At 25.3% G+C, this 23253-nt stretch overlaps 16 protein-coding genes across 16 annotated transcripts; 8 read left to right on the top strand and 8 right to left on the bottom strand.

Annotated features, from left to right (window-relative positions):
- Window positions 1–144: 144 nt before the first annotated feature.
- T552_01285 (hypothetical protein) lies at window positions 145–1724 on the top strand. Its single transcript, XM_018369874.1, has 3 exons — window positions 145–230; window positions 276–650; window positions 695–1724. The coding sequence occupies exons 1-3, from the start codon at window positions 213–215 to the stop codon at window positions 1487–1489; spliced, it is 1188 nt and encodes a 395-aa protein (XP_018226523.1). The 5' UTR covers window positions 145–212; the 3' UTR covers window positions 1490–1724.
- T552_01284 (hypothetical protein) lies at window positions 1481–2611 on the bottom strand. Its single transcript, XM_018369873.1, has 5 exons — window positions 2382–2611; window positions 2143–2335; window positions 2007–2097; window positions 1654–1956; window positions 1481–1610 (listed from the first exon to the last, which is right to left on the bottom strand). Exons 1-5 carry the CDS (start codon window positions 2563–2565, stop codon window positions 1527–1529), a joined length of 855 nt encoding a protein of 284 aa, XP_018226522.1. The 5' UTR covers window positions 2566–2611; the 3' UTR covers window positions 1481–1526.
- Window positions 2612–2662: 51 nt separating this feature from the next.
- On the bottom strand, window positions 2663–4774 carry T552_01283 (hypothetical protein). The gene is made up of 14 exons (XM_018369872.1): window positions 4556–4774; window positions 4307–4501; window positions 4188–4258; window positions 4026–4140; window positions 3921–3983; window positions 3610–3877; window positions 3473–3565; window positions 3343–3428; window positions 3186–3300; window positions 3129–3141; window positions 3053–3082; window positions 2914–3009; window positions 2760–2866; window positions 2663–2716 (listed from the first exon to the last, which is right to left on the bottom strand). The coding sequence occupies exons 1-14, from the start codon at window positions 4726–4728 to the stop codon at window positions 2699–2701; spliced, it is 1443 nt and encodes a 480-aa protein (XP_018226521.1). The 5' UTR covers window positions 4729–4774; the 3' UTR covers window positions 2663–2698.
- Window positions 4775–5015: 241 nt separating this feature from the next.
- Window positions 5016–5644, bottom strand: T552_01282 (40S ribosomal protein S15). The gene is made up of 3 exons (XM_018369871.1): window positions 5489–5644; window positions 5260–5441; window positions 5016–5218 (listed from the first exon to the last, which is right to left on the bottom strand). Exons 1-3 carry the CDS (start codon window positions 5585–5587, stop codon window positions 5062–5064), a joined length of 438 nt encoding a protein of 145 aa, XP_018226520.1. The 5' UTR covers window positions 5588–5644; the 3' UTR covers window positions 5016–5061.
- A 162-nt stretch (window positions 5645–5806) lies between these two features.
- T552_01281 (hypothetical protein) lies at window positions 5807–6309 on the top strand. Its single transcript, XM_018369870.1, has 3 exons — window positions 5807–6082; window positions 6128–6189; window positions 6237–6309. Exons 1-3 carry the CDS (start codon window positions 5848–5850, stop codon window positions 6258–6260), a joined length of 321 nt encoding a protein of 106 aa, XP_018226519.1. The 5' UTR covers window positions 5807–5847; the 3' UTR covers window positions 6261–6309.
- Window positions 6310–6397: 88 nt separating this feature from the next.
- On the top strand, window positions 6398–7853 carry T552_01280 (hypothetical protein). Its single transcript, XM_018369869.1, has 5 exons — window positions 6398–6450; window positions 6502–6795; window positions 6842–7433; window positions 7481–7595; window positions 7641–7853. Exons 1-5 carry the CDS (start codon window positions 6430–6432, stop codon window positions 7807–7809), a joined length of 1191 nt encoding a protein of 396 aa, XP_018226518.1. The 5' UTR covers window positions 6398–6429; the 3' UTR covers window positions 7810–7853.
- A 69-nt stretch (window positions 7854–7922) lies between these two features.
- T552_01279 (hypothetical protein) lies at window positions 7923–9234 on the top strand (the record flags this gene model as incomplete). Its single annotated transcript, XM_018369868.1, has 3 exons — window positions 7923–8257; window positions 8301–8437; window positions 8488–9234. The coding sequence occupies exons 1-3, from the start codon at window positions 7969–7971 to the stop codon at window positions 9232–9234; spliced, it is 1173 nt and encodes a 390-aa protein (XP_018226517.1). The 5' UTR covers window positions 7923–7968.
- Window positions 9235–9413: 179 nt separating this feature from the next.
- Window positions 9414–10548, bottom strand: T552_01278 (hypothetical protein). Its single transcript, XM_018369867.1, has 4 exons — window positions 10434–10548; window positions 10187–10384; window positions 10060–10143; window positions 9414–10013 (listed from the first exon to the last, which is right to left on the bottom strand). Exons 1-4 carry the CDS (start codon window positions 10500–10502, stop codon window positions 9447–9449), a joined length of 918 nt encoding a protein of 305 aa, XP_018226516.1. The 5' UTR covers window positions 10503–10548; the 3' UTR covers window positions 9414–9446.
- A 40-nt stretch (window positions 10549–10588) lies between these two features.
- On the top strand, window positions 10589–12266 carry T552_01277 (hypothetical protein; the record flags this gene model as incomplete). Its single annotated transcript, XM_018369866.1, has 5 exons — window positions 10589–10685; window positions 10728–10888; window positions 10936–11223; window positions 11271–11441; window positions 11487–12266. 5 exons carry the CDS (start codon window positions 10589–10591, stop codon window positions 12264–12266), a joined length of 1497 nt encoding a protein of 498 aa, XP_018226515.1.
- A 9-nt stretch (window positions 12267–12275) lies between these two features.
- Window positions 12276–13625, bottom strand: T552_01276 (hypothetical protein). The gene is made up of 3 exons (XM_018369865.1): window positions 13419–13625; window positions 12532–13375; window positions 12276–12487 (listed from the first exon to the last, which is right to left on the bottom strand). Exons 1-3 carry the CDS (start codon window positions 13579–13581, stop codon window positions 12322–12324), a joined length of 1173 nt encoding a protein of 390 aa, XP_018226514.1. The 5' UTR covers window positions 13582–13625; the 3' UTR covers window positions 12276–12321.
- Window positions 13626–13695: 70 nt separating this feature from the next.
- T552_01275 (hypothetical protein) lies at window positions 13696–14377 on the top strand. Its single transcript, XM_018369864.1, has 3 exons — window positions 13696–13864; window positions 13917–14172; window positions 14220–14377. The coding sequence occupies exons 1-3, from the start codon at window positions 13741–13743 to the stop codon at window positions 14332–14334; spliced, it is 495 nt and encodes a 164-aa protein (XP_018226513.1). The 5' UTR covers window positions 13696–13740; the 3' UTR covers window positions 14335–14377.
- T552_01274 (hypothetical protein) lies at window positions 13937–15042 on the bottom strand. Its single transcript, XM_018369863.1, has 3 exons — window positions 14926–15042; window positions 14635–14880; window positions 13937–14587 (listed from the first exon to the last, which is right to left on the bottom strand). Exons 1-3 carry the CDS (start codon window positions 14998–15000, stop codon window positions 14342–14344), a joined length of 567 nt encoding a protein of 188 aa, XP_018226512.1. The 5' UTR covers window positions 15001–15042; the 3' UTR covers window positions 13937–14341.
- T552_01273 (hypothetical protein) lies at window positions 15039–16133 on the top strand. Its single transcript, XM_018369862.1, has 5 exons — window positions 15039–15083; window positions 15128–15277; window positions 15322–15596; window positions 15646–15807; window positions 15853–16133. Exons 1-5 carry the CDS (start codon window positions 15067–15069, stop codon window positions 16077–16079), a joined length of 831 nt encoding a protein of 276 aa, XP_018226511.1. The 5' UTR covers window positions 15039–15066; the 3' UTR covers window positions 16080–16133.
- Window positions 16134–16179: 46 nt separating this feature from the next.
- T552_01272 (hypothetical protein) lies at window positions 16180–19936 on the bottom strand. Its single transcript, XM_018369861.1, has 15 exons — window positions 19816–19936; window positions 19668–19757; window positions 19562–19624; window positions 19387–19519; window positions 19242–19336; window positions 19059–19198; window positions 18912–19012; window positions 18784–18871; window positions 18035–18738; window positions 17749–17990; window positions 17284–17708; window positions 17008–17238; window positions 16430–16968; window positions 16261–16385; window positions 16180–16216 (listed from the first exon to the last, which is right to left on the bottom strand). Exons 1-13 carry the CDS (start codon window positions 19892–19894, stop codon window positions 16708–16710), a joined length of 2652 nt encoding a protein of 883 aa, XP_018226510.1. The 5' UTR covers window positions 19895–19936; the 3' UTR covers window positions 16180–16216; window positions 16261–16385; window positions 16430–16707.
- Window positions 19937–20214: 278 nt separating this feature from the next.
- Window positions 20215–21598, top strand: T552_01271 (hypothetical protein; the record flags this gene model as incomplete). Its single annotated transcript, XM_018369860.1, has 8 exons — window positions 20215–20223; window positions 20264–20313; window positions 20361–20396; window positions 20477–20752; window positions 20800–20881; window positions 20926–21072; window positions 21118–21352; window positions 21396–21598. 8 exons carry the CDS (start codon window positions 20215–20217, stop codon window positions 21596–21598), a joined length of 1038 nt encoding a protein of 345 aa, XP_018226509.1.
- Window positions 21599–21771: 173 nt separating this feature from the next.
- Window positions 21772–23107, bottom strand: T552_01270 (hypothetical protein). The gene is made up of 3 exons (XM_018369859.1): window positions 22498–23107; window positions 22158–22267; window positions 21772–22114 (listed from the first exon to the last, which is right to left on the bottom strand). The coding sequence occupies exons 1-3, from the start codon at window positions 23062–23064 to the stop codon at window positions 21934–21936; spliced, it is 858 nt and encodes a 285-aa protein (XP_018226508.1). The 5' UTR covers window positions 23065–23107; the 3' UTR covers window positions 21772–21933.
- Window positions 23108–23253: the final 146 nt, after the last annotated feature.

Genomic DNA, 23253 nt, shown 5'->3' with positions numbered 1-23253 from the left:
TGTATCGTTAATCGGGCTTGAATAAGGTTAAATTTGAACGTCATTTTTTTTTGAGGAGAAAAAAAAGGGAAAAAGAAGGGGAAATAAAGGGTGATTGAGGGAAATAAGCAGTATTTTTGTAAGGAATGTGTTTAAGAGGTTTAAAATAAAAAAAAAACGGATTTTTTTGGATAAAAATTGGGGAAATTAGAAAAGATAAGAAAGAGGTCTAAATGGAAGAAGCCAAAATGGTTATTTTTGAAGTTTAAACAGGATAAATTATTAATGGAACTCAGATTAAGGGGGTTTATGAAAAAAAAAAGGAAAAAAAAGGGTTAAATAGCGATAAAAAAGCATCAAATGGATGGGTTATGGGGGAGAATAATATAAATCAAGGAGAAAATGTAAGAAAAAGAAGGCGTCGCACAAAATCATATGAAGATTTTGATATAGAAGAGAGATATTTTAAAAAGTTGTTAAAAGATGAGTGTGAAAATGAAGAAAATGAAGATAAAAAAAAAGAGAGAAAAGAGGATATTATTGAGAAAATTGATAATAATAATGAAGAGAATTTATTAGAAAAGAAAGAAATTGATTCGGATAAAAGTGTTAAAAAAGAATTATGTACAATATTTGTTGGAAATTTACCTCTTAGTATTATTTCATTAAAGGTATATAAAAATGAGGGGTTAAAAATGAAACTTAATATATAAAGAGCGATTATAAGGTGTTTAAAACAAAGTTTTCAGAGTTTGGAAAGATAAAATCTATTCGATTTCGTTCAATTGCATTTTCAGATATTTTACCTAAGAAAATAGCGTATATTCAAAGGAAATTTCATCCAAAAAGAGATATACTTAATGCATATATAGTTTATGAAACAGAAGAGTCATCTAAAAATGCACTTGTATTAAATGGTACATTATTATTGAACAGACATATAAGAGTGGATAGTATTGCACATCCTACTCCACATGTTTCAAAAAGATCTATTTTTATAGGAAACTTATCATTTGATGCTCAAGAAGAACAGCTTTGGTCGTATTTTAACCATTGTGGAGAAATAGAATTTGTACGTATTATTCGAGATAGTAAAACAAATGTAGGAAAAGGATTTGCATATGTTCAATTTAAAAATCAAGAATCTATTGATGAAGCATTACTTTTACATGACAAAAAGGGCCCATGTAATCGCAAATTACGTATTGTTCGAGCAAAAAATATTTCTAAAAGGAAATTGGAATCAAAATATAAAGAAATGACTCAAGATTTAAATATTAAAAATTCTAATGAAAACTTAACAGAGAAAAGTACACAAATTGGTATTCAAAAAGGTTCTTTTAATCAAGGAAAAACAGAAAAGCTATTAAATAATATGGTTTTTGAAGGAAAACGTGCTTCAAAATCAGACAGTATCAAGTTTCTAAAAAAGAAAAAACATAAAAATAAACCACAAATAAAAAATAAAACCAAACAATGGAAAAAAAAACGAAAAAATAAGTCCAAATAATTTTTATAATTGTAAATATATACAAACATAACATTATTTATTTTATATTATAGAATTTTATTAAATGCCTAATAGCTTGTAATATAATCATATTTTCTTGTATTTCTTCTTTTTCAACCAACTAAAAAAATAAATCATCTTAATAATTAAAAAGAAATTAATACCTTTGCATATAAAGACTTTCTAACACGCCAAATAGAACTCTTATTATATTTTTCAAAACATTTTATATGTTTTTTCCTAGATATATTATCATGTTTAAATTCATAATTAGATTTTTCATCAGATTTTTCTTTTAAAAAACATGAAAATGAATCATTAATATCATTAAATACCAATTCTGGTGTTTCCATCTCCCTAACTTCATTACTTTTTAAACAATTATCATTATTTCCAAAAAAATCCAATTTTATCTTTTCCTCAAAAGAATCCTTAATTCTATTCAATTCTTTCAATTTCTCTTCTTCCTATTAATAATTCAATTATTATTCTTCCTTTTTATTCATTTTAATTATACTTTTTTCTTAATATTCTTATCTGTTGGCCATTTTTTCTTTCTTTCTTCTATCCATGCAGTAATATCTTCTTGTTCTTCTGTATCCCTATTTCTAACAAATATAAACACTTAATAAAACCTTTATAAAGTATTGTACTTGTATATATTTTCAATAGATTCATCATTATCTGCTTCATATATATTTGCAGTACTACTCATTGCATAACCATCTTTATTATAAAATACTGTCTCATGAGATATTCTACCATCATCAAGGAGTGTTGAATGTGTATATTTAGAATATTTTTCAGGCTTATTAGGCTTATAAGGCTTATTTTTTAAAGATTTTTCTTTAAAGAGATAAGAAAAAATTGGGATTTTGAAATAAACAAATACCCGTCTTAGATAGAACAAATCTAAAGTTACTCTTGCCAGAGTTATAGACATTTTTATATATTTTTTCAACTCGAGATTTCTTTTTAAAATGTTGCACTGGTGAATGAGTTTTTAAAGGTGACAAGATTATAGAAGCTTTAGGCGGTGGTGGAGGAGGAGGATCATATATATATTGCTGATTCATATTGATTAAATCAAAGAAAATCTTTATAATTTATAAGCTCCGATCTTTAAAAAATATAAAAAATACAATATACTTTGTTAAAAAAAACATAAAATCGAATCAATATAAGCTTAATTATATTTCATTTTGATATTTATGCCAAAGAGCCCATCTTTTATTTATTAGTAAAAAAAAAAGAAAAAAAATAAACTTACAGGGTCCCATGGAGGTAAAACAATAGGTGTTTGTTTAAGAACAGATTGCAATTCTTCAGAGAGATCGCTTTGATGACATACAATTTGATAAACGAACTCGGTCATCCCTAATAAATAAGTAAGTATTGAAAATGTTATAATTAAGAAAAAATACAATCATCTGTCATCATAAACCATCCTTTTTGTCCAACATCTTCACCCCATGAATTCTGAACTCTCCATTTTACAGATTTTCCGTCTTCAATATGAACTAAAATGGTTAGACATCTTTAAAAAAACAGAGTTAAATTTACCCCCAGTAATAACCATAGCATGTGTCATTACTATTTTCTGTTAAATATTTCATTTATTTTATTGAAAAAAACATACAGCTTTCTCCAGTCTATAGAAATCAGTAAAAAGAAATTATATTTATAAAAAATATACCCTTAATCTATCAGCCTTTGAAAGATTTGATTTGACATTAAAGGCAAGTTCATAATTAAACAGTGCAATATCAAAGATACCGGATTGACGATCAATATACTTTCCAGAATCCGCACTATTTACTTTAATTAATAAGATTTAAATATTTAAAATATACCCGAAAAATATAGGCATATTTTTCTTAATCATATTAATTGCAACTTCCTTAAGAGTTTCCATCTTGGTGTTAAGATATCGTATACCCTTCATAATTAGAATAAACAAGATAATATAAATTGTAATCTTACAATTCCACCAGCCATGTTAGATAACATGTCTACAGTATACATTTTTCCATATTCATTCCTTGGATCATTGATAAGAGAAATATATTCATCAGCCTTTTTTTTCATCAATTATAATAGAAATATTTCACTGTTATTACTTTAAATTCAGAGAATTCCCTATAAAATGATATAGGCGTTGCTTTACATGAATGTGTTTTATTATCCTTATCAACATACAACCATGTAAACTCATCATCTGGCTTAGGAGGTATACCAAGAGAAATAGCTAAAATAACATATATTTCTTCCATCATTTTAGCCCTAAAAGATGAAATTGTTGTTGTAGTAGCATTCCCTGCAACCAAATTTCTTAAAATCAAGGCATATTCACGCAACTTAGTCTTAATTATACGATTAAGTGCAGCACTATTTCATTCATATAGGAAAATAACATATATCTAATAAATACCTATCTTTAGCATTATACGCATCAGGATAAATATGTTTAGGAACTAATCCATATTTATTAAGTCTAAAACATTAAATTACCTATTATTTTAAAATTAAAACTTACAAATTAACAATCATATCATATTGTCCACCATCATTAATAGGTTCTGATAATAAAAAGCTCACAACTCGTGAATCAAGAGCATCTCCTGATGTTTTAAGAATATTCTCCAGAAAAACTATCATTCTTGTAAGTTTATATAAATATATATATATTCATATTTACAATTTGCCTTCTCAAGTTTATCATAAAAGAAAAGATACGCCTGAGAAAACTCAAATTCAGAAAGATTATATCTTTTTAAATTCATTATTATCATATTTTATACATAAGTTTACAACTACTTCTTCATAAATCCAACTCTTATAACATTTGTCACTGCAAAAAGCCAGCATCGTCCTGATTTTCTCTGATATGTAACTGGTGATCCCTCAAATTCAATTTTATCAGAATAAACATGATTATTATTCAAAATAGCTGCTTCTCTCTGGAATATAATACTTGATAAATCACCATTTGAAACTGCTGATAAAGCAAGTCTAAATGTAGATAAACATTTAGATTAAATAGACTTTTATTTCCTATATTTCTACCTATTTTTTGGGCATGACAAGAACTTTTTCTCCCATTCAACAAAGATACTTGTTTGAATAGAACTTAAAATTAAGAATTCTGTCTTTAAATTTAAAGTCTTCTGAAATTTAACACAAAGTTCATCTGATGAATCTTTAGAGCTAACAGACATATCGTATTTCTCAATAGCCATGGCTTCTAATAATACTAAAGGCTTAATAATAAATGGTTTAAATTTTTTTAAAAAAGCACTAAAATTTAGGTTTATTACTTAGTTAAATTTAAAATAAATGAGGGGAATATTTTAGTTCTTTGGGAAATATATGTAAACATGTATTAAAATGATCAAAATTGAGATAAAGAACTTGTTTCTATAATAATTACATATTTTTATATATTTATTTAATTTAAATAAATAAATCTTAAAAAAAATTATAATATAAAAGTCTAGAAACAAGTGAAAATAATAGAGATGATATAAAATATTTGAAATATATAATATTTTCTTCCATAATTTTTAAATATTCTATTTTAATGGAATAAATCGTGAAGAATGTGTTGCACCGATACCAGGTCGTCCATGTTTAGTAGGTTTATATGTAAGAGAAAACTCTCCAAGATAGTGTCCTACCATTTCCGGTCGAATTTCTACCTGATTAAATACTTTTCCATTATAAACAGCACTTAATCTATCAATTTTTTTTTTTTCAAAAAAAATACATACATTATTGATCCAATCATCTCAGGAACTACTATCATGTTTCTTAAATGTGTTTTTACCGTCTCCGGCTTTTCACCTGGAGGCGCCTCTTTTTTAGCCTTTCGAAGCTTCTTAATTAATCCCATCGGTCGACGTTTCAATCCTCTCTGAAATCGTCGACGTGCTCTTGCATGAACTAATTCCATCTACTCATTTTACTCTTCAATTCATACATATCTTAATATTATCTTACCAGCTGTTCCGATGACATATCTAACAATGCTTCTAAATCCACTCCACGATATGTAAAACGGCGAAACGTACGCTTCTTCTTCTCTCCAGTAGACTCCATTTTTATCTCTTAAATATCCTCTTAAATATCCTCTTAAAAGTTCTCTTAAAAGTCTCTGCTAATTCCTTTTTATCTCTGCTTTTCTTTGCTCTGCTTTAAATTTTCCAAGTCAAAAATGTACTAACTCTATATGTACCATAACCCTAACCTAATATATACAATTAAACGTGGGTTAGGGTTATAAAATAATAAATATTTTTAGTGTAAAAAATAAAAAAAGACGGCTTAAACAGAGATTTTGTAGTGCTAAAAGACATAATATGAAGCATTTGGCAGCATATTTATTACTAGAACTTGGTGGAAATAAACAACCGAACGCAGAAGATATTAGAAAAGTTTTGGGATCTGTTGGATTAGAAGCAGAAGAAAAAAGATTAAATTTACTTTTGAGTAAATTAGAAAATGAATCAATTGAAGAGTTAATTGCTAGCGGTAAAGAGAAATTAGCATTTGTATCGTCAGCAGCACTTGGATCAGGTACAAAGGCCGTACAAGGTGAGTAATATAAGTTTTTAAATTTTTATTGATATCTATATAAAGAAACTGCCGTAAAAGAAGAAGAACCAGTTAAAGAAGAAGAAAAAGAAGAATCAGATGAAGATGTAAGTCTTATAATAAACCTTTTGAACCTAAAATTTATGTATTTTAGATGGGTTTTGGTCTTTTTGATTAAAACTAAAATTTCATATTTATAATAGATTTCTATCTTATTTGCATTTATATATTATTTATACATCATTTATCTACTATTTTATGCCCTTTTATATATATTTCTCCTTCTTTATTTACCCTTCTCACTTATGATAAGAGTATCGATCTCGACCTTGACTATATCAATCTCAATGATGAATCCAAAGACTCAGGTTTTTAACAAATTTTTACATAAATTTAAGCATATTTCTTATATTTATTAGTACAATTCTTTATTAGCTATTGCATCGTCAAATGATAAGAAGCAAGAGATATGCCTTGTGGAACTTAAGAAAATAAAGGCACTTAAAGAAGCAGATGATAGAATAAAGGAATCTCAGGACTGTAATAAGGAGCGAGAAGAGAGGGCTAAACGGAGATATGAATATGAGCAATCCAGGAAAGAAGGAGGAGGAAAAACGGGGGGAATAGAGGGAATAGAAGGGGATTTATTAAAAATGAAGAAAGAAATAAAAACAAATAAGAAAGAAACAGTAGAAAAAAAAGGCAGATCTATGGTATATGAAGGGTTAATATGAATGTATATTTCTAATAGGGATCAAGTCTTTTAAAGAATTGATTTCGAAAACGTCTAATATGAATCCAGAGATTTTGAAGATGAATTCAATTTCAAAAATAAATACAGGAACAGAGGGAGAAACATCATCAGGATCAAGGATAGATAAAAAGGAAGAGGAATGTTGTAAAATTTTAGGGAAAAAGGAACAAAATTTTCTTTTGAAGCCAGAGATGGGCTCAAAACCATTTCAAATACGTAAACAGTCTACAACGTTTACTAAAGTGCCTTTAGTAAAAAAAAATGAATTGTTATCGAAAAGAAAGGGATCAATTTCATTAACATCGAAGTTTTCTACAAATAAAGGGAAAAAGAATAATTTTTTGGCACCTTTAAGGTCTAAAAATCTTACAAAATCAAAAATTATAACAGAATTCCATCCTAATGATTTGATTCTTCTTCATACAGGACCTAAACGTGATTGTCGTACAATTGAAGAGATTCAAAATAGCATATGGAGAAGAAAGAAGAAAAATTTTCCTTTTCTTTATAAGAATGAACAGGAAACGAATAGTTCAAGTGGAATTCCATCAAAAAATGGGGAATCTGGAAATATTTTATCTCAAAATTCCTCTTCTGGTATATTTTTTTTACATTAAATATATCATTTATTAATATTCTTCTAGCAAAACAAGATATAAATTATAAAAAGGCTAAACCAGATTCATCTCAAAGCAACAAAAAATTAGACTACAACATATCATCTGAAATATGGAAAATTTTTGGTAAAAGAAAAGAAGAGTATGTTTTTAATTATTCATATTTTTTTAAATAATTACAATTTAGTTATATGTCAAATAATTACGATTCTGACTCTGATATGGAGACAAGTGCAACTCAATTACAAAAAGAAGAAGAATTCTCTTCAAAAATAGGGAAAATTGAAGATAATGAAGAAAAAAGAAAAGAAATTGAAAGAAAAATTAAGAAAAAAAGAAAACTCAATATGTCATAATCATTTTATATCTTCTTCACAATTATATTCTTTCTTTTTCTTATAAAGTTACACACATTTTCACTTAGGAATATTGTCATTTTATACATAAATTATTTATTATTACATCATAGAAACACTTGGACTGTTTTCGTTGAAATTTTTAGCTCTTAAAAAATCATGAATAATAATAGATTGGGCTTTGGTACTTTGGCTATCCATTCAGGAATTGGTAAAGATCCTCAAACAGGAGCTCTTATTTCACCAATTCATTTATCTACAACATTTGCTCAATTATCTCCAGGAAATCCAGTTTCAAAATATGATTATTCACGCTCAGGAAATCCATCTAGAGAAAGCTTTGAAGAAGCTATTAGAACGCTTGAGAATGCAAAATATTCATTAGCGTTTTCATCTGGATTAGCAGCTTTAATGAATATTTTTCATATTTTATCTCCTGGAAGCCATGGTAAAATTGCTAAAATTAATTTTAAAAGAATAATATTCATTAGCAATTTCATCTATGGATGTTTATGGTGGTACACATCGTTATTTTACAAGAGTTGTGTCAACATATAATATACAAGTTACATTTGTAGATTTAAAAGATGAAAAATCTCTTATTCCAAATATTAGACCAGAAACAAAAGTTTAACTAGAAATTGTATATTATTATTAAGGAGTTTTAATGTTTATTAGCTATTATGGATTGAAACACCGAGTAATCCAACACTTTCAGTAGTCGATATTTGTTCTATTTCAAAATTAGCACATGAACATAATATTATTGTCGTTATAGATAACACATTTGTTTCGCCTTATTTATGTAATCCTCTGGATCATGGGGCAGATATTGTGGTACATTCAGCAACTAAATATATTAATGGACATAGCGATGTAGTTTTAGGAGTTATTGCTTTGAATTGTGACAATTTATATACGAAGTTTAAATTTCTACAGAATGCTATTGGAGCAGTTCCAAGTCCTTTTGATTGTTGGCTTGCTCAAAGGGGATTAAAAACGCTTCATCTTCGTTATAAACAATGTTGTATCAACGCTTTAGCAATTGCTAAAACATTGGAGAAACATGAATTAGTTATTCAAGTATTTTATCCAGGACTTGAATCATATCCCCAAAGAAAAATCGTTGAAAAACAGCATAGGAATGGCTTAGGAGGAGGAATGTTAAGTTTTAGAATAAAAGGAGGATCTACAGCAGCTAAAGAATTTTGCCAAAGTACAAAACTATTTTGCCTTGCAGAAAGTTTAGGGGCAATTGAAAGTTTATGTGAGATTCCCGCTTTGATGACTCATTCTGGGATATCAAAGGAAGAAAGAGAAAAAATAGGTATATATGATGATTTAATTCGTTTAAGTGTTGGATGTGAAGAAGAAGAAGATCTTGTTAATGATATTTTACAAGCATTGAAAAAATGCTCTATATAAAACATGTAAGAATTAAATAAATTATTCAATAATTTTTTTAAAAACTTAGATTTAGAATGTTTTAATAAATATTAACTAACTTATTAATTTTTTAATTACAATTTTTTATAATTCCAACTATTTATCTAGTTTTTATACTTGATATATAGTAAATTATATTTTATTAAAATTAATTTAGATTTTACAAGAATTTTTAGGAAAATATTGAAGATTTATAAAAGACATTCTATATTAAGTATTACACGTACAATACCAGTATTTATACTTTCATATACGTAAGAATAATTTAAATTAAAGTCTTTTAATTTTTGTACAAAATCTTCAATTGAAACATCTAGTCCAAAATATGTCTTTTTTGCCGCAATAAGAGCTTTACCTTCTTTATAATTTCCAATATTATATGCCAATATATTAATAAATGTGTCTAAATTTTGTTTTGAATAAATAGTTTCAGAAGCAAGTATTAAATCATGTTTATCTAGAATTAAATCATTCATTTTATCACACCATCCTCCAGATATACAATTTATTGTTATTTTCCTTTCCCTTAAATCACAAAGAAACTCTTCTTTTATTGTATTTGTTATATTCATTTCCTTCATAGATGCTATTTCTTGATTTTTTACTATTGCCCATGCCAAAAATAGATTTGGTATAGTTAAAAATTTCAATACAGATACATTGTAATCTTGTAAAGTGAAATTTACTGCTTGTTCCCTTGAATTAACAAGTGTTTCTATAAATAATACTACTGATGGCAAACTAGAACCACATCCAAGCTATAAATATGAATAATTCATAATAAAAAATCTATATTATATTTGCCTCAAGAACTTTACTGTATTTTAATGATGTTTTTCTCACATATTCCATCAAGTCATAGCTACACTCCCATGTTTTATAGCCTCCCTTGTATTTTTTTAAAAAAAAAACACATACCCACTTAAAATACCTCATAAACATTTGGAATAATGTCACTAGATCCATTTAAAAACAATAGTTCGCTCTGAGATGTATCATAATCATATGCCATAAGCTGTAACTCAATATCCCATACTGTACGCTTAGGTAAAAGAGCTTTATAAGAAAAATTCCCCTCAAAATCAACCTGGACAACATCAAAGCTAATGTTTTCTGGTAAAAACTCAATCTAAAAACCGGTTTTTTTTAAAAAAAATTCATTCATATTTTTTTCATACTAGTTCTTCAAGAGTGTGTCTCTTTGGAGGCAAAAAAGAAGGGTTTATAGATATATCTCCATCGTACATATCAGTTTCATTAATTTTATCATCTTCTTCAGAGCTTTCATTGCTTTTTTCAAAGTTAAAACTGAAAGACATCTTAGATTATAAATATGGATCCACAAAAAACAGAAAAAATCCCTATAAAAGTTAAGAATCATGTAAATTCTAGAGAATACGGGATTTACTCTACAAAAGACTTTGAAGAGGGTATAATTTTATGTGTTTAAAGGGCCTTAACTTAGAAATAAGGTGAAGAAATTTATATAGTTAAGCCGTTAGTGGCAATTCTTGATGAAAAACATCTTCCAAATGGATGTAGTAATTGCTTTATCTGTGAAGAAGAGGAGGAAGATGCAGGGCTTTATTTGATGCCATGTAAGGCATGTAAAGTTCTTCAATATTGTTGTCAGGTATAAAGATGGGGAATAAGTGAAAAAATATGTAATAAAAAGGAAAGAAATGCATGGAAGAAGATTGGGCAATGTTCCACCAATATGAATGTTCTTTTTTTTTATCAAAATGGCCAAAAATAATCCCAGGATTTATGAGAATATGTATGAGATTGATTTTCTATGGACGTAATCATCCATGTAGCTTAGAATGGAATACTATCAAAGAACTTGAAGGTCATGTATCAGAGATTATGTCTTCGGAAAGAAAGGAGGAAATTTGGATCCTATCAAAAGGTATTCAGAACTTTACAAATGAACCAAATGAAAAGTTAGTATTAAGTCTACTTTGCAAGGTAAAGAGGAAAAAATAGTATGAAATAAGGGAATTATATGGTTATAGATCATGATTAATTCATTTTCATTATTTACATCATCATATGATACTATTGGTACAGCTATAGATCTAACAATTTCAAGAATTGACCATTCATGCTATCCTAATGCTACACTTGTCTTTGATGGAAACAAAATAGCACTTAGATCACTTCAAAAAATATTTATAGATCAAGAAGTATGTATTATATTGTATAATTATGAATTTTTTATATATCTTTAGATCACTATATCATATATTGATGTAAATAATACACAAAAAAACCGTCAAGATGAACTTCTTTCACGTTATTATTTCTTATGCAAATGTATTCGTTGTAAATCACAAGAAAAAGATGAAAGTTATCATATTTTAAAGAACACTATGAGCATAGAAACATTTTTTCATCTTGAAATGCTTATTAACAAAGCATTAAATGAAAAAAATATAAATATCTTGAGAGTTCTTTCTATACTTCACCGTTTAAAAGGATGGAATGCTGTATTATATCCACTTAATCAACTTCATAAATTGGCATTGATGTATTTTCTTGATGAAAATAAGATTTACAATGCTTTTTGTCATGGACTATATATTCATCTTATTGGAAATAGAGTTTCTAATCAATATATGATTGATTTTAATCCTATATATGTCATACAAAAGTTTGTTCTTATCAAATTAATGATTTTTCAAGCATCAGAGAATTATGAAACACAATTCAAACAAATAAATGCAAAAGATATGATGATTTATGCATATAAATTACTTTATGATGTTATTAAATTATCTTACAAATCCCATGGATCATCTTCTAGACTTTCAAAAAGATTGCAAAAAATATTTGAAAAAACAGGTGAAGATATTAGTGTTTATGATTGGGGGAAATACTGGCAATCAATTCTGAAAGATGACCCTGAAAATCTTTTAATAAAAAAAGAATGCTTGAGAATTGAACATAATTTTCTTTCAGAAGTAAAAAAATATATTGAAATTTGTATAATAAATGTCAAGTTTCAATAAAAGCTTATAGACAATCTCCGCCGCAATTGTTATAAAAGAAAAGAACATTTTAATACTATGCTCTATCTTCCTCATCAGAAGTTTGAAATAAATGTCGAATTGATTCAAGAAGACCTATATATGGATGCCCTTTTTCATATACTAATGTAGTTTCATGATCTAAAAACTCTAAAAACCCACTAACCGGTTTACATATGCTATAATGTTTTTTTTTCAAAATGCTATTAAATATAAAATATAAAATATATGAATAAACAATTATTACCTCAGTACAGATAATATTTTTTCCTTAGAATCTGCATCTAATTCATTCTCAAAAAGAACTGATTGAAAACCTTCACACCAATGTTTAATAACTGAATCAATATACATAGAAAATGAAAGAAATGTTGTTTTAAAATTATCATTGCTATAATTTTGATCTTGAAAATAATTATCCTCTATAAAACTAGCACATTTTGATATCAATGATGGATTTTTCGTCTTTTTAAATATATCATAAAGTATTTTATCACCTTGTGTCATATAAAATTCATTCATTCCATTTGATGATTTAACAATTGAAGATAATGTATATAACACTTTTATCTTTATTCCATCATCATTTTCATATTGTAATCTATTAAGTAAAACCTTTGTAAGCTTCATATCTGAAATATATACAAGTGCTTGAGGATTATTTTGAAGTGATGACCCCAAAACTGTAATTGCTAATTTTTTAATAAATATGGATTCTGATGACTCTAAAAGCTCAATCAACCGCTCTACTGCAACTCTGGATTTACATATTTTTACTCCAAATTCAAATTCATGAGACAATTCCTCTAATACAGAAAGAACATTAACCAATTGTTCCATTGATTCATTATATTTATCTGACACTAAAAACTTCAATGCCATAGAAAATTCTTCATGTTCTGCTTGAGATATCTTAAGATTAGGCTTAATATCAGGAATATTAGAAAAAATTGGACTTTCTTTAGCAACATTTCCTGACTCAATATGTCCATCTTTATAAACTAAAATAACATTTTTTTTATCATTTTCATCCTCATCTATAATCTTAGCTTCTTTTATACCTGTGCTAAAATCAAGACGTATATGAAGTCCTCAATAAAATATCAATATAGCCCTTCTTAAATATATCTTTACCTGGAGGAAGTATTTGATCTTCATGAACTACTTGAAAAACATGGGTTGCCTCAAAAACCTCTGGATAACATTCTTTTTTAGCATGACATATCATTTTCCTTTGTTTATTTCCATAAACATCTCTTAAGATTAATGTTAATAATAAATACTTTTTCCATTTCATTTTTTCTCTTTAAAACATATTAATTTTACTTAAAAATATTAATATTTTTTTAATATTTATTATCTATTTTTAACAGGTTTTATTATTTATTACTTTATCTTTGTAGTTAACATATGTTTTAGAAAGAGCTATATTTTATCTATAAAATATCTAAATATTATGATTTATCAGTATAGAAAAGCTATTAATCTTCAGTTGTTAAGAAATCATGGAAAAAGAAGGCTTAACAATATGTTTATTAATGGGTCAGATAATAAACTAGAATTAAAAACTAGGGACGAAGGTTTTTTTTAAAGAATTTGATATATTAGAGGAGGGAATAATGATTTCTATAGACTTTTCGGCACCTATCTGGAGAAATAGTGTATTATTTTTATTTTCTGTCTTTACAATATATAAAATAGATGAATGGTATGGTCTACATCATGAAGGCCAAGGATTCTTTACAAGAATTATTGAATATTTTAAAAACAAAGATAATTATACAGAAATACATATTGAAAGTCTTAAAAAAATATCTGAATTGGCAAAGGAACGTTTAAATCAACAAGATTCCAAAAGAATACCTATTTATAGATTAAAATTTCCAGAGTATTTTCCAAAAAATTTTATATATTTTTTAATAATATTAATTTTAGACAACTTAATCAAGGAAGTTCATATAATCTAATACCAGGAACTGAAATTGATTTATCACAATACGATATAAAAACCGATATTGACAATAACAATTCATCTCCTCAATCTTCATAGATTATTTTTAACTTTCCTTTCTCTTTATTATATTCGATATATCAATTATAAAACTTCCTTTTCCTTCTTCAATTTGTTTAATAATATTTTTAAGCCATACATTAAATTCCTCTTTTTCAAATATTCCCTCCTCAGTAAACCATAAATTAAACATCTCTTTAGCTAAAAACTTCTTCAGAATACCTTCTTTTAATATTTCAATCGTTAATGTATATGTCGGCCCTTTCTTACTAATTGATGATCGAATACTCAACTAACCCTTTCTTAATAATCCTATATATAAATAATACTATCTAATACCCGAATATCTTTCTTTCTTCCTTGATAAATAATACTTCTTCCTGCTGTACAATTCCATAATGTATAACATCCATATAAAATAAAATATCCAATAACTCCCCATAATGTATATGTTTTAGATGGCATAAATCCAAATATATAATTACATGTAGCAACATTTGAACATATAATAACAAGTGTATATCCAAGAATAAATCTTATATTCATTAAAAGATAAGTTTCTTGATAACCCATTGTAGCCATAAACTATTAATATATAAGACTTGTTTAACCACTTTTAACCTTAATTACCGGACTAACTGAGTCATCCATAGTATATTTAACCTCCTGAATTGAAGAAAGATTAGTTTTCTTTAACTTATTCATAGTTTTTCTAAATTTTTTAGACAAAAATTAAGAAAATTAACGATTTCTAATCTTTAAGATTAAGAAATGGACTTAAAAAAGAGGTATTTGTTAAGAAAATTTAATAAAAAGTTAATATTTTTTATAGTCAAGACTTATATCTTGATAAATCCTTAAGAGATTGGGTTCTTTTTTCTATATTTATTGTTATGATTATAACAGGAGTTTTAAAACATTATATTAGTATAATATTATTAGAAACACCAAGGAAAATGACAGTTAAAGAGATTAGAGAGATGTATTTTTAATGGATAAATGAATTGGAAGTAATCAATTTTTTAGAAGGGCATTACAGCGATCAGAGATTTTAAGAGTGAATAGTAGTCATATAGGATATGGAGCATTTTATACACGAAAAATATATTTAACTAAGACATTTTCTAGTGGGGAATATCTAGAAAATCCAGAACTTAAAGGATCACAACTTATGAATCCTATGGTAAATGTTAAAAATATGGATCAAATGATGAGAATTTTTAAGAGTAATATGGCTAATATTATTCCTCAAACCATTATTATGGCATGGATTAATTTTTTTTTTAATGGATTTATATTAAGTATAAAGAATTGATATATTTATTTTTGAAATATGAATAAGGAAATTAGTAAAACTTCCATTTCCTCTTACATTAAGATTTAAATCGATGTTACAATCAGGAGTAGCAACGAATGATCTTGATGTATCATGGGTTTCATCATTATCATGGTATTTTCTTAATTTTTTTGGGTTAAAACCGATTTATGATCTTATACTGGGAGATGGAAATTGTATATATTTAATATAATAATTTTATTATTAATATAGATATGTAGATGCAAGTGGAGGAGAAACAACGGGAATGGGAATACCGGTAGCGGGTATGATTGATTCGAATTCTAATATGTCAGATCTTCAATCATATATTCCTTCAGGAAGTGATCCTGATAAGCTATTTTCGATGGAAATCGAGAATTTAGAACTTGTTGTGCATGAATGGATTCTAAAAGATGTAGAAGATAGAATACTTGAAAAGTATGAAAATATGGATATATGTTCATGAATATTATAGGATTGTATATAAGCAAGATTATTTAATATATTTAAATCATATATACCACTAAGATAATAAGAGTTAAATTAAATATTTTTATTTATATTACCTTATGTTTTGTTTTTCTGGCTTCATCTCTAACATCTCTATTTGATATCAGAATAATACGTAAAAGATATCGAATTAATACTTTTTAGGATCATCTAATACCATTGCAAGTTTACGAATAATAATATTTTTAAAAGGATAAATAGATTCAGTTTTTAAAACTGTTGGAAAGAGTCCTAAACACTTAAGCGCTGTAATTTGAATATTCTAAAGAAATCAGTAGATTAACAAATACATTGGTCTCAATTCACCATAGAATTATCTTCTTTAGTAATAAATGTTAGAAGAAAAGGAATAATAGATGCAAGATGTTCTACTACCAAATCAGGAGATTCTAAAGTTATCGTATAAAGAGTATTAATATTAGATGCCTTTAATTTGGAATCGTCAAGAGAAAAACATTGAAGAAGTATAGGAAAAATAGAAGCTAATTCTGGAGAAATAACTTGTTTTGGAATATATTGAATGACATAAGAAAAGACAACTAAATAATTAGACTTAAGATCTATTTATCAATTAATGTTATTGTTTAAATGTTTGAAAACTTTCCTGGAGATACAGAGTTTAGTATTTTAGTTAATTTAGGTAATATATAATAGAAAAAGTTCTGTTTGTATAAAAGCCGAACAGATGCATAATTTTCCTTATTAATTAATTCATCTTCAACCAAAATTATCCCAAAATTATTTGAAATGAATTTACAGAGATGTTTATCATCCAAAAGATTTATAACTTTATCTAATAATACATAACCATATTTATTTGTTTTTAAAATCAATGCTTTTATAACCTAAAAATATTAAAAAAGTTGTAATCAGAAAAGTATTACCCATAAAATATATAATATCATAAGCTTTTTTTTTGGAATATCATCTTCAGAAAATTTTGAAATTTCATTTAAGAATATTTCACAGTAATCAAAATTTGGTTCATTGTATTTATTATAAATCAAAGATATAAACCTAAATAAGAAAATGCGTTGTTCATCTTCCAATTGGTTTTCTAAAATTAAATCTGCTGTTATTTTTATAAAAAATGACATTAAATCTATAGGTAAAAGCTAATTAAAATAAGCTATAGATATAGTAGATTATAAAAAACAAACCTCTCTTTGAATTCCTGCAAATGCACTAATAAAAATTGGAAGTGTTTTTTTTTGATATAAAGTAGAATTTTTATCAAAAGGCTTAAAAGCCTTAAGTATTTCAGTATTTTTTGACAGAAATAATAAATTAGAATTTCCATTTATAAACAAATTTATTAAATCAGCAATAAATAGCTTTTGTTTTTGATAATTTGAAGAACGCACTATTAAATTAGTTATTTGAGATATAATGCTTATTATTTTTGAATCCAAAATTATATTTTCCCTAGAACCAGTACATGAATTTATTACACGAGTAAAAAGTTCAGGTAATAATTGATCAATATATGAACCTATATCTAATTTCTTTCTGGTAAAATTTGTCCTAATTGCTAGTAAAAGTGTAAACATAAGTGCTCTTCCATATAATATTTTTCTGTCATTGACTATTCTATTAATAAAATTACAAACATATATTATAATTACCAGAAATAATATCATCAAATTTTTTAATTAAATGAGTATTAAGAGTAGTAAATAATTGTTTTTCTACACAAAGATGAGATAATGTTGTTAAAATAACTTCATCCTGAGACGGTGAATGATTATTTAGTGTTATTGAATAATTTTCTTCTGATAACAACTTTAAAAAGTTAGGAAAAGTTGTTTCAAAAATAAGATTAGGATTTATTTCTGCAATTTTAACCAATGCTTCTAAAGCTTCTGCCCTAATTTAATAAGAAATTTAATAATAAACATCTTTCAATTATACTTTAAATTATTTTCTTTAATAATTATTTCATTAAAATATTCCACTATTAATTTCAATTCATTGTATTGCAAAAGATCATGTATTTGACTAAAATTTAGAAGGAAGTGTATAGCAGCAGCTTTTATATATTCATTTAAAAATGGTGAGTCTGTTAATGAGTTATATGAAATAGTTAACAATCTATCTTTTTCCTGAATTAAGACAGAGTCATCTGGGATTTCATCTATTTTTTTTTCATAAGAACCATATACATGAAGCCCTGACTGTAGAATGAATGATAAAAGCTCTAAAATAGCTGTTTTAGTATTTAATGAATCTTCTTTTTCGAATCTTGAGATTAAATCAGAAACACAAATTTTAGAAAGTATTTCAAAAGCATATTTGGATGATGATGAAAGAGCATAAAGAATTTTTATAGCATTTTTTGCAGTCTTTGTATCTGGCTCTTTAAAATGCTCATTAATTTCATCTGAAATAAAACTAAAGAATTCCACTAATGTTTTCTTTTTTGAAGTTTCTAATGTTTCTTTAGATAGAATTTTTGATATTATAAAAAGACAATCTAATGATTTTTTCAGAAAATCAGCATCTGTATCTTTGAACAAATCATTTTTTAATGTGTTCCATATTTGTAAAACATAAATCTCAACAACACTAGGTGAATATGCTTCCATGCAGAAGGATAGGACGTCTAATATATCCTTCTAACTAAATATTAAAAAAAATAATAGATAATTGAAAAAAATTACCTTTATACTGATAGAAGAGAAATTATATTTATCTATTAGTAATGGAATAGAATATGACGATAAAATATCATTAGCAGATAGACATTTACTAAATATTTAGAAAGCTTTTGTTTTAAAAAAAGACTCACTTTAACCAAAATTTCAAATCATCTGAAGTAATTCCAAAGACATCATTAATTGATGACTTAAAGGTAATTGGAAAATAACAAAATAATAAATCAAAAATATCCTAAAATATAAAGTTATTATAATATTATTACACAAAAAATCTCAACCTTCGCATAAAAAGTTATATCAAATTCAGAAATAACTGTATTCAAAATAGAAAATACCAAAATTAAGTTTCTAGGATCTTTTTCTCGTCCTATAATTTTAATTAATCCTTTGATAAATTCTGGTCCCATTTTTTTTAATGCTATCAATATAATTTAGAATATTACAAATATATAAAATAATACCTTCTTGATGCTTTGTTATTAACTCATTCAAAATTTGAAATACATTATATCTAATAGACTGTATATTACTTTCAGAATCAAAATTTTTAAAAAGCCTTTTTTTTTGTCATTAAATTATACATAAATAATAATAAAAAACTAATACCCTTTACACATAAATACTGCCTTTTCTTCATCAAAAAAATCCATCTTTTGTAAAGAATACAATCCAGAAATAATTTCTTTTATACATGATTGATCAAAAAGACAATCACAATAGAATCGCATCATAACATATACTTTACTGTTAGCTTAATCTTCCATTATTTACTTAATTTTACTTTGTTGCGAATCAAGTGTTCTTCTAGATATTGATTCAATTACGCTTGAAAGCAAAATAATAACTAAACAATACGCAATATATATATATTAAACACATATATATACCCTTTTCTCTCATAGATTCCTTGTTTTTTACTAAATATCCCCCAAGATATTCAATAAACTCATGAATTTTTACATTCTTATTATCAATTTCTATATTATTAATAAGATATATATTATTAATAAGATATATATGATAATAAAGACTTACCTTTTGATATTATATTTACTAATTCCTCATAGTTTTCCTCTGAATCTAAAGAAAAATAGCTATTTATTTTTTGGTACATAATTAAGATTTTAAAGATTTAAGGTTTTGCTGTTAATTTAACTATAAATCCTTAGTTATTATATAAAAAACACTATTTTCATTTAAATATTAACCAGAAATCTATTTTTTTCTATATAAAATTATTATTAAGAGACATTTTTTTAAGTATTTAATTTTTTTATTTAATCAAATTATTAATTTATGTTTATAAATTTAAGCAAAATTTTAAAATTTTAATAATTTTTCTTAATATTTTTAATTTTTTATTAAATTAATTTAAAACAATTAAGTTTAAAAAAAGGCAAAAGCTAAAAACGCTAAAAACCGGGATATTTTTTAATGGTTCATGTAAAATCCTTTATTTTTATTAACAACAATTAATTTTAAGATCCCTTTGTATCATTATTTTTTAATTTTATTCTTAATATTTGGAGGATGGTAAAATTATATTTATTTACAAGGAAATTGAATTTAATATGATCAAGTTGTTCAAATATTTTTTCATTAGAAGCTATTATTAAGTAAAAAAAGGATGAAATATAGTTTAAAGATTGATAATTAGTAGAAAAGAACCAAAATTAGGTATATAATATTATAAAAGAAAATTAATAAGTAAAGGATTATTAATAACATTTCTACAATTCCTATATATTACAATTGAGGGATTAGTTTATAATTTTTTTACAGGATCAACATTTTTAGTAAAAAGAAATGTTCCTATTGGTTCATGGATGATTATTGTTTCTTTATTTTTTACAGCAACATTTTTAAATAACAAGGCGTACAGTTATGGAATTTCTATTCCTATGCATATTATTACTCAGAGTGGAGGAATATTTATTCTGGTTATTTTAGAATGGTTATATATAAATAAAAAGTAAGAACATAAATTTTTATTTTTTTTTAAATTAATATGAATATTAGGCCAGATATTTATCAAATGATATCAATTGCAATTCTTACGTCTGGAGTAATTATTGCTAATATCTCTAATATTTCAGAAAAGGTTAAAAATGATTTTTTATTTTTAAATAATTTAATTTAAATTAGCATTCTATAAATTTATCCATGATAGAATATACTAGAGGCATAATTATTCTACTTATTGCTCAGATTCTTAGATCTTTTATGAGTATATATATGGAAAAAACGTTTAAATTATATTCTCCAAACTGGAAAGAGGTCAATTTCTATATGGTTAGTTTCATTAAAAAAAGGAAAAGAAATCTAATATTTTACAAGCATTTTTTTTCTCTTTTACTTTATATGCCAATTCTTCCAAAAATATATTCACAAACTAAATTATTAAATTATTTTCAAACACCATTTATTTCACAAAAAAATCATGACAGAAGCTTATATGAATTTCTAAAGGCATTTTTGAAATTTAAAATTCCAAAAACTTCTAACTATTTGTTTTATTTTTGCATCAATATAATTACTCAATCATTATGTGTTCAAGGGATAAATAGATTAAGTATTATATATTATATAATTTATCAAATTTAAACATATTTTAGACGTTATTTCTACAGCTTTAACAGCAAATATAATACTTAATTTACGAAAATTTATTAGTTTAATTTTGAGTATTTATATATTTGAAAATAAAAGAAATTTTGGGACTATATCTGGAATAATTTTAGTATTTACTGGTAGTATATGGTATAGTATTGAAGTACATAAAAAAAAAGCTATTAACAATAAATCCAAAAAAAGCTAATTTTATTTTTAAAAAGAAATAATTTAAATAACTTATTTAAAAAAATATAATTTTTAATTTTATTAATAAATACAATTAATATCTTTTTAAATATCCAATATTCCAGATATTAAATTGTCTCATAGTTTCAGGAATTAAAGAATTGCTTTTTTTAAGTGAATATAATAAACTTTCAACCATTTCTGAATGAAATGAAATATTATTAAAATTTGATTTTATTTGAGTATCTTGAATTAACATATAAAATACTTTCATTACACGAACTCCAGGAAATTTGTTGTATGTTTTATTACTAATATTTACATCAGATGTATAAAATGAACCATTTGTGATTCTTAAATCAGAATTAAATACCCATATCTATTTATAAATAAAAAATATATATATTTGCGCCATACCTTTAATATGCATTTTCCTGATTCTTCATTATAAATATCAAATTTATGATCTGGGTATATTTCAATCAAAGCCAATAATTCAGCAGAAATAAAAATATCAATATCAAAAGAGACTACTCTAAAAAAAATTAGAATAAATTATTTTAAGATTAACAAAAAACTTTTCCATATTCTTTTCAATTAGTTTCCATTTATAAAGTTTTATTCCATCCTCAGTTAATATGCCTATATTCATTTGGCACAAATTACATAACACTTTGTTTCCTTGAACCTAATAAATAATTAATAATGTTGACTTTCATAAATCTTATTCAATAGTATCTCTGAATTGCATAATGAAATAATGAGCCTAGAAATGATAAAAACCCATCTTTAATTGAGGATATCTTATCATATTTTAATGTATGGCTTTTGTATCAGTACAAAGACATAGTGTCATATAATACTTTCTTTAAGCCAAATATGAAATAATCATCCAATTATCTTAAAAACTAGCCTTACCTTTATATTTTGTAGATTTTTTTCAGAAATAAGAAAATATGATAACCCTACAAAAATAATACCAGAGTCAGAAAGAGACTTAATATTTTGTGATATCTTATAATTCCCAAATGCATTATCTTTCCCCTTACAACATATCCAATAATCCATCATATCAGCCCAATTATCTGATGGAAGATTTCTCCAATGTTTTATTTGATCTTTATTCAATAAAGAACCCAAACAAAACCCACAACAAAAATCAGAATTAGGATCAATATATACTGCTGACCACGGTGATATCTCATTCATACTCTTAATAGATAAATTACTTAATGGAAGACGGATTGATAAAGTATTAGGTTGCTGATCTACTCGTATAGATACATCTTTTTCAATTTCATCAGGAAGAAAAATAATTTCTGAAATCTTATTGGATTTTATAGAAATAGAATGTGTATTAAAAAGCTTTAAAGAGCTTGGTTGATATATATTTTCTGAAAACTCTAAAACAAGGTTGATAACTCGAATATGTGAAAGAGCTTCTGCAATAAAAAACAAATCTTTCTTAGGCTTTTCAATATCCATAATTAAGCAATACTATTATGTATAATTATCATTTTCTTCTAATAAAATTATATTAAATCATAATATTCATAAGATATATTTAAAAAATACATTACCCTAATTTTTTCAAGTCTAAAATCATAAATGTATTTTTTGTAGTAATATATTGATTTCCCATTATTTGATGTGAAGAGCCTTTAAAATATAAAT

This window comes from Pneumocystis carinii (genome assembly GCF_001477545.1).
Source record: "Pneumocystis carinii B80 chromosome Unknown supercont1.5, whole genome shotgun sequence".
Classification (NCBI taxonomy): Eukaryota; Fungi; Ascomycota; class Pneumocystomycetes; order Pneumocystales; family Pneumocystaceae; genus Pneumocystis; species Pneumocystis carinii.
This window is presented reverse-complemented; position numbering and strand designations above follow the sequence as displayed.